Consider the following 11,936-nt stretch of genomic DNA (forward strand, 5'->3'; position numbering starts at 1 on the left):
CGTAAAAAGGATATTCAAGTAAGACAGTAAGATAGATTCTGCCTGCAAATTAGAATGTGGATAACAGTACATAGTCCTGCATATAAAATGTATGTAAGCTTCAATTAGAATTGATGAAGTAAACTATAATCACAAGGTAAGGGCCCATTTCTCCTGAAAGGAACATAGAATATGGCTGCCAAAGATGGCATGTTCCAGTATGCTGATGGTTTGGACAAGCTGTTGATGTTTTTGGGAACTTTAGGCAGCATTGGAGATGGATTGCAGTACCCTCTTACAATGTTTGTACTTAGCAAAGTGATCAATGAATATGGAAATGCTAATATCACATTGTCTAATGATACTGTAGATAAGGTATGTGCCATTAAGTCCCTCTCATGACATTTATTGTTTTAGTCAATAGCTGTTGCATTCTCAGGATATGTAAAGATATGACCAAAGGTAAAGCTATGGGCTTCAGACCTAGCTAGCAGCCAATCCGAGCTATTAACATGGATAAAATTGATTCCTATCTCCATTTATGATGAACCATCAGACAGGTTTTCATCATTTAAGTTGTATTTGCTCTGTTTTGAATTGTGGTTTGATGTTTGAAGTTAGACTATTAAGTATATTAAACTGAATTCTCTCTAGATTCTTGAAGTTATCAATGGTGTAAGCGCATGTGGGATACTTTATATAAACACTTTGTAGCCACTCTGTACTATTATTCCTCTTGGAAACTTGTTGAAATCCATGGTAATATACAAACAAAATGGATCTTTTGTAACTAATCGAAGAACTGCTAAAAAAAAAATGAAGGAACCTTATGAATCGAATATACCAGAATGTTTTTACAACACCTATCTCATCATTGCATCAAGAACTTCAATTGTGATACTTAATTACTTTGTTAACTATGTCACTGTAAATTCTATTCTGCAGTTTGCACTTAGGCTGCTCTATGTTGCAATTGGAGTTGGACTTTCAGCTTTTGTTCGTAAGTTGCAAGTCTAATAACTTTAGGCAGAGACTTTTCAAGAGTCATTTTCCATTACAAAGAGGTATTTATACAAACCGGATACAAATAACACGCTTTGCTTCCTTGTGATACCATTTTATACTTACAGAAGGAATTTGTTGGACACGAACTGCTGCGAGACAGACTTCCAGAATAAGGACAGAATACCTGAAATCTGTCCTTAGACAGGAAGTTGGCTTCTTTGACACTCAGGAAGCTGGCTCGTCAACAACCTTCCAAGTTGTGTCAACCATATCTGCTGATGCCAATGCAATTCAAGTTGCAATATGTGAGAAGGTCTGGATCATGTATCATTATTCTTTTGCACACAAAACTCATTCAATGTTGTAAACTCAGGGGAAACACTGCACTTTCTCCTGGAAAGAGTAATAATTCGATTTATCTATCCCAATAATCCCAGAAAAGGAATGCTTTATAGTAGACAATAGATAGATCATTTCTTTAACCATGTGAGAACTATTGGCTACTACATGATACTTTGAAGGTTTGTTATTAGAATTATTTAGAACATATTCTTCATCAATATGCTGTTCTAATAATTTTACTTTTTCCTGCCTGTAGATACCTAACTGCCTTGCATTCCTTTCGACTTTCTTCTTCTGCCTCCTTGTTTCCTTCATACTGTCATGGAAACTTACCTTAGCTGCCCTGCCTTTCACACTGTTGTTCATTGTTCCTGGACTTGTATTTGGGAAGCTTATGATGGATGTGATAATGAAGATGATTGAATCTTATGGTATTGCTGGTGGGATTGCAGAACAAGCAATTTCCTCAGTAAGAACTGTATATTCATATGTAGCAGAGAATCAAACGCTAGATAAGTTCAGCCGTGCCCTTGAAAAGACTTTGGAATTGGGAGAAAAGCAAGGTTTGGCAAAGGGCTTGCTGATGGGAAGTATGGGAAGCATTTATCTAGGATGGGCTTTTCAGGCATGGGTAGGGACTTATTTAGTTACTGAAAAAGGAGAAAAAGGTGGCTCAGTTTTTGTAGCTGGAATCAATGTCATAATGGGAGGATTGTGAGTTACTTTCTTTATGGCGGACTTTATTTTCTAATATCCTGATTGAACTTTTAACTCATTATTGTTTTGGTTCTACATTGCAGGAGTGTCTTGGGTGCACTACCAAATTTAACTGGCATCACTGAGGCAACTGTTGCTGCTACTAGGATTTTCGAGATGATTAACCGTGTTCCTACTATAGACACAGAAGATAGGAAAGGAAAGGCTTTATCATATGTAAGAGGAGAAATTGAGTTTAAGGACATCTATTTTAGTTATCCATCAAGACCTGATACACCAGTCTTGCAAGGTTTGAATCTTCGAATTCCTGCTGGTAAGTCTGTAGGTCTTGTTGGAGGCAGTGGTTCTGGCAAGTCCACAACCATTGCATTGCTTCAAAGATTTTATGACCCTATTGAAGGAGAAGTTTTCTTGGATGGATACAAAATAAGGAGACTTCAGCTGAAATGGTTGAGATCTCAAATGGGTCTAGTTAGCCAGGAACCTGTACTGTTTGCAACATCCATAAAAGAAAACATACTGTTTGGGAAAGAAGGAGCATCAATGGAGGATGTAATAAATGCAGCTAAGGCAGCTAATGCCCATGACTTCATTGTCAAGTTACCAGAGGGATATGAAACTCATGTAAGCTAGCTTCTACTCTCTCAATCAGAAACTGTTTTCAAATTACTATATTTGAGTTAATTCTAAAACAAACTTATAAGCCTTTAATAGTAACATGAAAGCTGTGTGGATATCCAGGTTGGTCAATTTGGGTTTCAGATGTCTGGTGGCCAGAAGCAGAGAATTGCCATAGCTAGGGCTTTAATCAGGGACCCTAAAATCTTGCTTCTCGATGAAGCGACTAGTGCCCTGGATGCAGAAGCTGAAAGGATAGTGCAGGAGGCAATTGACAAGGCATCAGTAGGGAGGACATCAATCATCATTGCTCACCGCCTATCAACAATCCGAAATGCAAATCTAATTGTGGTCCTTCAAGCCGGTAGAGTAATTGAATCCGGGTCACATGATGAACTAATGCAAATGAATGGTGGAGAAGGCAGAGAATACTACGGGATGGTAGAGTTACAGAAAATGGTATTGCAAAATGAAGCTTCTGATGATTCAAATTACCAAACTGAAGGAAGAAATCACCACAGGATGCATGTTGCACAAAGCCCAATGAGTTATAGATCAAGCGCTCCAAGCACTCCAGCATTAAACCCTTTCAGCCCTGCTCTATCTGTGGGAACACCCTATTCCTACACCATCCAATATGATCCTGATGATGACAGTTATGATGAAAACTTAAAGCAACTAGCTTATCCTGCTCCATCCCAGTGGCGTCTGTTGAAAATGAATGCACCAGAGTGGGGAAGAGCCTTAATTGGAAGTCTTGCTTCAGTTGGCTCAGGAGCAGTTCAGCCCATAAATGCGTACTGTGTGGGTTTGCTTATATCAATTTACTTCCGCACAGACAAATCTGAAATCAAGTCAAAATCCAGGACCTTGTCATTCATTTTCATAGGCATAGCTGCTCTCAACTTTACAGCCAGTCTCCTCCAACACTACAATTTTTCAGTCATGGGAGAGAAGTTGACAAAAAGGGTACGGGAGATGTTTCTTCAAAAGTTGATGACATTTGAGGTTAGCTGGTTTGATGAAGAAGAAAACACAAGTGCTGCCATTTGCACAAGATTGGCTACTGAAGCCAACATGGTTCGCTCCCTTGTTGGGGACCGAATGTCATTGCTGGTTCAAGCATTTTTTGGGTCCATTTTTGCTTATGCAGTAGCACTTAAACTTAGTTGGAGACTATCACTTGTGATGATTGCAGTTCAACCACTAGTTGTTGGGAGCTTTTTTTCAAGGAGCGTCTTGATGAAGAGTATGGCAGTAAAAGCCCAAAAAGCACAGAAGGAAGGAAGCCAATTAGCAAGTGAAGCTGTTGTAAACCACAGAACCATTACTGCTTTTTCCTCTCAGAAAAGAATGCTGGGGCTTTTCAAGGACACCTTAAAAGGTCCCAAGGATGAAAGTGTCAGGCACTCCTGGCTTTCAGGTTTAGGACTATTTAGCTCTCAATTTTTCAACACAGCTTCTACAGCATTAGCTTATTGGTATGGTGGAAGACTATTGACACAAGGGTTAATAACATCAGAGCACCTTTTCCAAGCGTTCTTGGTGTTGGTATTCACTGCTTATGTCATTGCTGAAGCTGGAAGCATGACTAATGATTTATCTAAAGGAAGCAGTGCCATTCGATCAGTTTTCGCTATCCTTGACAGGAAAAGTGAGATTGATCCTGATAATACATGGGGTCTAGATATCAAAAAGGCAATTAAGGGCCGGATAGAGCTGAAAAACGTGTTCTTTGGGTACCCAGCCAGACCTGACCAGTTGATCTTTAAAGGTCTGAACCTTCAAATCGAAGCAGGGAGGACAGTGGCACTAGTGGGACAAAGTGGTTCAGGAAAATCTACAATTATCGGGCTTATTGAAAGGTTTTACGATCCAATCAAAGGATCAGTAACCATAGATGGAAAGGATATAAAGAACTATAATTTGAGACTGCTGAGATCACATATCGCACTTGTCAGTCAGGAGCCAACCCTGTTTGCAGGAACTATACGCGAAAACATTGCCTATGGAAAACAGAATGCTAAAGAATCCGAGATAAGAAAGGCTGCAAAGCTTGCCAATGCTCATGAATTTATAAGGTATGGGAACTGCATTCTAGTTCTGTTTGATATATGAAATCAATAAGGAAAAGTTTAAAATTGGTTGAAGCTGTATTTCAATGTAGATTCATATCTACTGCTACCTAGCAGAAGTAGGCAGTATGACCTCTACCTGCATCCTTAACTTTGGATTAGGCTGAAAGTTGGCTAACCCCGCAAGGTTTCCTGAAGATGAAAATCACTAAATCACTCTAAAGAATGACTAAACTCAATGGACTAGGCTAGTCATTATCTGAATTGTCTCTAACAGAAAGCTAGGTCCTTCCCTTGTACCCCTTCTACACATTGGAGGCAGGGGCGCCTATCGTGTCAAACTCAAATCCTCCAAACCAATCACTGAAGTTTAAGTTTGCATCAACTGATAATCTAGAAACTGCTGCTGTAAATATCGAGCCAAGAATGATATCTGATTGATAAATCTTCCGAATGATGAAGACTCTTAGTTCTGATCTGACCCAGAAATAGGAGTTCGTTTTTGTTACTTTTAGTCAATGAACAACCCAATTTTTTCTTTTCTCACATATCCTATTCTACTGCCTAGGCAACCTCTTTGTTTGCTAAGGTACTTGTTATGACATTTGCAGTGGAATGAAAGATGGCTATGACACAAACTGCGGAGAGAGAGGTGTTCAGCTATCAGGGGGTCAGAAACAAAGGATCGCACTGGCACGTGCAATAGTGAAGAACCCTTCAATTCTGCTGCTTGATGAAGCCACCAGTGCACTTGACAGTGTGTCGGAGAGATTAGTTCAAGAAGCACTCGAGAAGATGATGGTTGGCAGAACATGTGTAATCGTTGCTCACCGGCTATCAACCATACAGAAAGCCGATACCATTGCCGTCATCAAGAACGGGAAAGTTGTGGAACAAGGGTCACACAATGAACTAGCTTCCTTGGGTCGTAAAGGTGCATACTATTCACTGATAAAACTTCAGGGTGGAAATTCTCCCCAGCGGGAAACCTTGAAGTTATGAGCTGAAGCCATTTGATGAAGATAGAATCCACCATATACGATTTTGTAGGTATGGGCAAAGAGTTTGGTATTTACTTGCCGAATGACTACTTCTAGCTTGGTAATTGGTTTGCACTGCAGATGTAGAATTTATGCTTTCAATGGATCAACTCAGCACGTTCAGGTTATAATATGTGAGAGTTCACTCTAAATAGTTATGGTAAGTATATACATTCATCTTAGATCTTGTTCTGAACAAATCAGAAATTTGAACAATATTTGCTAACGTTTTTTAGCTTAGGGTATAGGGCTTAATGACTTGAAAGTAACCTTCACTTAGCCCTCTTGGCACAGTCATAGTAAAACTCTCAAGCATAGAGATGGAGTTCTGAATTTACTAGGGTTGCCTTAATAACAGAGTTATTTACTAAAAAAGCTCTGCACTATTGCAGTCAAATGAATTTTTAATCTTTGATTTAGGTCCAAACAAGCTTTAATTGATCCTAGACCCAATTTCAACTGGTTTTTTTTCTTTCATGAGGCATATGACTTGATGAGCTGATGTGGTCAAAAAATCCAACGCATTTAGCATAAGCTGCCATGTGTCATGTAAGTTGTCATATGCCTCGTGAACAAGAAAAGATTAACTAACATTAAGTTTAACAGCGATTAAATTTTTCTTAAAGCTAAAAATTTATTTGAATCTACATCAAAGTTTAAAGATTTATTTGAATGCATTAAAAAGTGAGTTGTTAGTTACATAAATTACCATAGGAGCTTTTTCTATTGTTTAAACCTACTAAATGTACTAGTCTGACTGGCCCTACTTATTTCATTAAAAGCTCAGCATAGTTTCTCCAACAACATCTTATTGAACAAATATATATAGTTTTCAAATCATTGTTATTGCCTAGAAAAATTAACATTTTCTGCAGATTAACTACTTTCATCAAGCGTTTGAACATGTGATCATCAATTTCTTTTTATTGCTTTGTTTACATTGATCAAGACCCTGGTAAAGTAACCAAGATCTGTCTTCATCAACAACATGTCAATTACTATTTATATTTAAAGACCAGCAGCTTTGGATTCCATTGTTTGTGTTTCAGTCAACCTGGCAGTTGGAGCCAGAAGTTTCTGCCAGGTCATTTAAAACTCCTTTTTATATCAGAAATTAAACACCCCTCCCCCACTGCCACTACATAAACTCATCAACCAAGCAAGGTTGCTAAGAATCTTCATACAGAGAAAGACTTTTCTTCTCAAGAAAACCTTGGGGAAGTTTCCTAGAGAGACAACCTGAAAAAACTTTCACAAATTCCTACATCAACAGGGGAATCCTAAGAAGTTTCCTTTTGCTTGTGCATTGCATTTCCCACTTACTAGTGGGATACCGCGTTTAGATTCCATTAAGAAATGTTGCTCCCTTTTCTAGTGAATTTCCAGTTTCTTTTCCCACTGAACTAATCTTACCACTCAGGTGAACTTTCAGGATTAACTATTACCAATCAATTTGGAACCACATTTTTCAAGTGGGTCCGGACTGTTTTTGTTCTCAACCAAGCATAGGTTACAAATATCTTTAAGCAAATCTAATCCAATCAGTTGCAGAAAGAGATTCAGCTTATGAAAGATCAAAATCTTCATATGCTAGATTCCCTGATCCACATCTGTTGATGGTAGTGGAATAAAAAAATGGGGGAGGGGGGTGGGGGAGCAAAACAACCTTCTAATTAGAGACAGAAAATCAATGTTTCCCACTGCCGAAGAAAAGAAAAAGCCCAGAAAAAGAAAAGAACTTAATTCAAGTCTTCATGTATCTATGAATAATTCATACAATAAAACATCTACTTTCTAAATGCAAATTCTTCAATGCAATTGAATCAAACAAACAATTAATCCAAATGTTCACTGAAAATTAAAGAATCACAGTTCTCAATGTTGCTCAGTGCTACCAACATCAACACTTTCCATTTCTTTTTCCTTCTCTTCTACCATACCAACATCCCAAAGTATGCTAAAAAGCATTAAAGCAAAAAAAAAAAAAGACAAAACTCACCAAAAACTAAGCAAAGTGAAGACCAAGAAGTTGACCAAAGCTCCCACCACCAAACAACAACTTCCCATTTTTGGTGCCATAGACTTAAGCCTGATCCCTTTCGGGGCAACATTAACACCACTAGCGTTGACCACGACATCTGCTCCTACCCTAATCTTATGCTTCTTTGTATACCAAAACACGATCTTAAACTTCACCGCCGTCGACATATCCACCCGGAAAACCCCCGTTCCGTTATCCGAAACAGCCCGTAAAGCCACTGTCGTGTTAGCAGTCCCTTGATAAGGCTTCGTAGCCTTCTTTTTGTGACCCTGGTAAAACCCCTGAATCACACCGCTGCCTAAGACATGACTTCTGTTTGAGAAATCGTAGACCGTCACGTTCAAAGGATCATACCTAATCCCTTTGTCTTTGTTAGGGTTGTCTAGCTTAAGTGTGAAGTTTAAGGTAGGGTCAGTTGAGAGGTTTAAGGTTCTATTAAGTGATGGTAAGTACAAATACTGTATGGAACATTTAGGGTTGGAAGTACGTAGACTCAGCCACATGAAAAGTGCAGTCAGACCCAGAGTGAAGATGAAGCTACAGCAACACCTACAACATCCTCCACCGGAATCCGCCATGTTTTCCGGTGACTGAGATTGGTGTTTTTCCGGTCAAGTGTTGCAAAGGGTTTTCAGCTCAGAAGAAAATAATGAAAGGCTAAGAACACGGTGCTTTGAAGCATAGAATAAAATAATGATACGTTTGCTCTGTCCCTTAGCTTTTTCCTTTAAATAATAAAATAAAGTTTGCATAATTATTGTAATACTATTCTCTTCCATGGCTTTTGGGGGTTAATAAAGGCTCCTTGCCAGTGATCTGTGCCGGTGTTTTGAGCCAATGAAAGGTGGCCAAGTGGTGTAGTGTTGACTAAAAGGACCAATAAAATGAGTTGTTGGGAGAAATGGTTTGTGGTCGTTGAGGTGAGCTAAGGATGAATGGTGAATCTTAAATAGATACACATACGTTGAAACAAGGCAAGTTTCAACTTTGGAGGGAGATTTGGGTTTTGTTCTTAGTAAGTGAATCCAATGTGTACTCAATCTTGATGCATGAAGAGAATGAGTTAATGAAAATAATGGGAAAAAAAAGAAAATAAAATCTTACCCATTTCATAACAAAAGGATTTTAGTATTAATTTTGTTCCTCCTTGGTTGAATTATTAAAATGGCTTATAGTTGTTTTCCCTAATTAGGGTTCATAATTAGTAAATTGGGGGAAAATAAACAAGAAAAAGAAAAGTATAATTCAATGTGAACACATCATTAAAGAAAGACTTCCACTTGATAAAATAATAGGTCTATTTTGTAAATTTGTAATGATATGTAAGTTACTTGGAAAATAATGTGCTCTATATTACTATTAAAAACTTGGTCATGGTTGACTAACCCTACCTATGGGGATTTGAGGTATTGGCTGATGATTGATGATAGGAAGATTTTTTTAAAAATTTATCAACGGTCAATTATGGGGTGTTTCTATCAATGTGCATGTGGAATCTTTTCTTTATTCTATTTTTTGGAAGTTTTAGACTTGGTTTCATTAAGGAAACAACCCTCAACTATATTAGATTATACAATTGGGTTCCTATGCTTTCTATTATACTTTAAAAAAAATTAAACGATAATATTCATCAAATTTAATATCAATTAATTTTTTTTATTAACGTGATTTATGACGTGATCACATGATAATCGAGGTTATTTTTTTTCTTTTTTCCCTTGTTCACACCTGCCACATAATATGGCCTTAGTTGTTACGTAACCATATCATATTATATGTCACATAAACAAAAAAATGTTAGTTAATATTATGTCAAATGGTTGATAATATTTTGTTACAGTCTTACAAATTAAGGTTCTGTGCTTGTAAAATATAAGAATGATTATTTTTAATACAAATCAAAGAATACTTAATGTTTTCTTTAGAGACAATAAAAATGTAACGCTTATATAAACTGATATAGTTTAAGATTGTAATCTTTATATTTTGGTTGTGACATGTGACATAGAAATTTGTCTTTTCAGGATTTAGTTTTTCCAGAAATTAAATATGAATGAAAGTTTCATTTACATGATCTATAATTTAAAAAGATTTTTTAATCAGCATAATATATGTTAAATACAACTTAATTAATGTATGATATTGAGAAATTTGTTGGTCAGCAAAAATGGATAACTGGATTTGGGCTGGTAATTGGGCCTTTTGTATCTTACTTTTCAAAGGCCTGTTTATGACCCAAAAGAAGAAAAAGAGGTCCAAAATATTAAAATGGGCCTAGCTAAATTTCTTAGTGGGCTCTATGAGTTAGCCCATAATTATTTCTTGGAAGTGGATCATGGGGCTGCCTCTTGATTTGGAGAGTTGGATTTAATAATAAGCTTCATTTGCTAAGGCCACTTTTCCTTTTTTGATTGGTATTAGGTATTCTTTAACCCACTTCTGAATTGTTGGGTATTTTTATTTTTGACAATTACTTATGAATTTGATCTTAAAATAATGGAAATTTCCCACACATCCCTTTTTGTATAGTTTATTAAATTTCAAGTTATTTTCTCGATTAATATATGAGTCATTATTTTTAAAAAAAGATTTGTAGATTTTTTTATTTTACTCGTTAATAACATTGTAATTTATAAGTCAATGATAATATTACCATATTTATACATTGACGGTATATTAAATATAAACTCTTAGTCTATATATTGCTCACACTCATCTTAATTCATAAGTCGCAATGATACGACACAACATTTCAAATCATTACCATTAACATGTCGGCTTTATATTTTTCCTTTTCTTATATATGTTTCGATTTAAAAAGTTGTCGAGTTAATAACATTTTTTGAGTTTTAAATATTAACAAATGTAATTTAAAGAAAAACGATGGTTGTATAACTCAAAAGTTTCATTAAGAAAAGGGAAAATTGGCCAAAAAAAAAATGGAGAGTTTTGGAACCATCGACAAAAAAGAATAAAACATGCACGTGTAGCTGTGTAATCCATGAGGGTTTGGAGAGAAGACTTGAAGACCAAAAATGCATGGCCAAGATTGAAAACAAAATACCTTTCCTTCTTAGCCTGCCCCAATGTGACAACTAATGGGACTTTGTCTACATTTTCTTGCAACTTTATAGTCGGCAACTAATGGACAAAAAATTATGTAGTAGCTTCAAATAGTTATTTTATATTTTCATAAAGATAAAATATATTTTAAATCTACGTTGAGAGTTATAAACGTAGATGGTATGAGCCTATACGATTGAAATGATTAATCACTAAAACAATGAATGAAAAAGATGATGCAAGAATTTAAAAATGAGATATGAAATGCGACATTTTCTGTTAGAAACAATAGTGATTAAGATCGAAACAAGTATTCTACTTATTAATGATAAGATTAAAAATTTAAATCAATATAATTTATTCAAACAAACGATAATTACAAGATGTTTTCAACTTTTTCTTTTTTGATCGATTCAACAGACAAATGCTTGCAAGTAAAAAGAGTGAAAGCCAGGAGTTATCACTTGAATAATATGCATTTTCAAAGTAAGTCGCATGCACCAGGTAAAGTTTTAAAACCCAAGATACTCCAAAGTTACATTGAACTTTCCACTAAAGTCAAGGGCAAGGAGCGTAACGTCCAATAGGTAAATTAATCGTGGTCAGATGGGATTGAAAATTCAGGCCGTCTCTTTCTTCCCGAATAACCCAAAGCAAACACCAACCTAACACGCATTTTGTGTCTAGTAGCTAGCCAGCACAGGGGGGAAGAAAAGGGAATGGGGGGATGAGGAAAAAGAGAAGGGTTCAAAGGGGGGCCATGGTAGCAATTCTAGCAAGTGAGATGGACCTCCTGGCATAAATGTGTTGGTTCTTGGCACATAGGGTCGTTTCATACACGTGAATGAAAATCAGGGATGTTTCCCATTTCGGATAACCTGAGGCCAACTCGAACCTACCAGCGTATTGTCTTTAGTAATGTAAGGTAAGGGGAGGAACCCCGGGCCTGTTGGCAATTTGGCAAGCTGATCTCCTAGGAGCTTCCACTCTTTGTCCTTCTCCCACATGCAGGCTGTTGTCATTCACCACTTGGATAAAGTAGTTCCTGTTCCAGCT

At 36.8% G+C, this 11,936-nt stretch overlaps 2 protein-coding genes across 2 annotated transcripts; one reads left to right on the top strand and one right to left on the bottom strand.

Moving 5' to 3' along the window:
• The first annotated feature begins 171 nt into the window (after positions 1 to 171).
• Positions 172 to 5,827, top strand: LOC110419831 (putative multidrug resistance protein). The gene is made up of 7 exons (XM_021432953.1): positions 172 to 354; positions 925 to 979; positions 1,110 to 1,297; positions 1,583 to 2,040; positions 2,127 to 2,667; positions 2,785 to 4,742; positions 5,348 to 5,827. The coding sequence occupies exons 1-7, from the start codon at positions 172 to 174 to the stop codon at positions 5,736 to 5,738; spliced, it is 3,774 nt and encodes a 1,257-aa protein (XP_021288628.1). The 3' UTR covers positions 5,739 to 5,827.
• Positions 5,828 to 7,594: 1,767 nt separating this feature from the next.
• LOC110419570 (protein NDR1-like) lies at positions 7,595 to 8,563 on the bottom strand. Its single transcript, XM_021432666.2, has one exon. The coding sequence runs from the start codon at positions 8,393 to 8,395 to the stop codon at positions 7,772 to 7,774; it is 624 nt and encodes a 207-aa protein (XP_021288341.1). The 5' UTR covers positions 8,396 to 8,563; the 3' UTR covers positions 7,595 to 7,771.
• Between the last annotated feature and the right edge of the window lie 3,373 nt (positions 8,564 to 11,936).

The sequence above is a fragment of the Theobroma umbraticum genome, unplaced genomic scaffold, assembly GCF_002168275.2.
Source record: "Theobroma umbraticum cultivar Fairchild unplaced genomic scaffold, ASM216827v3 scaffold_67.0, whole genome shotgun sequence".
NCBI classification, from domain to species: Eukaryota; Viridiplantae; Streptophyta; class Magnoliopsida; order Malvales; family Malvaceae; genus Theobroma; species Theobroma umbraticum.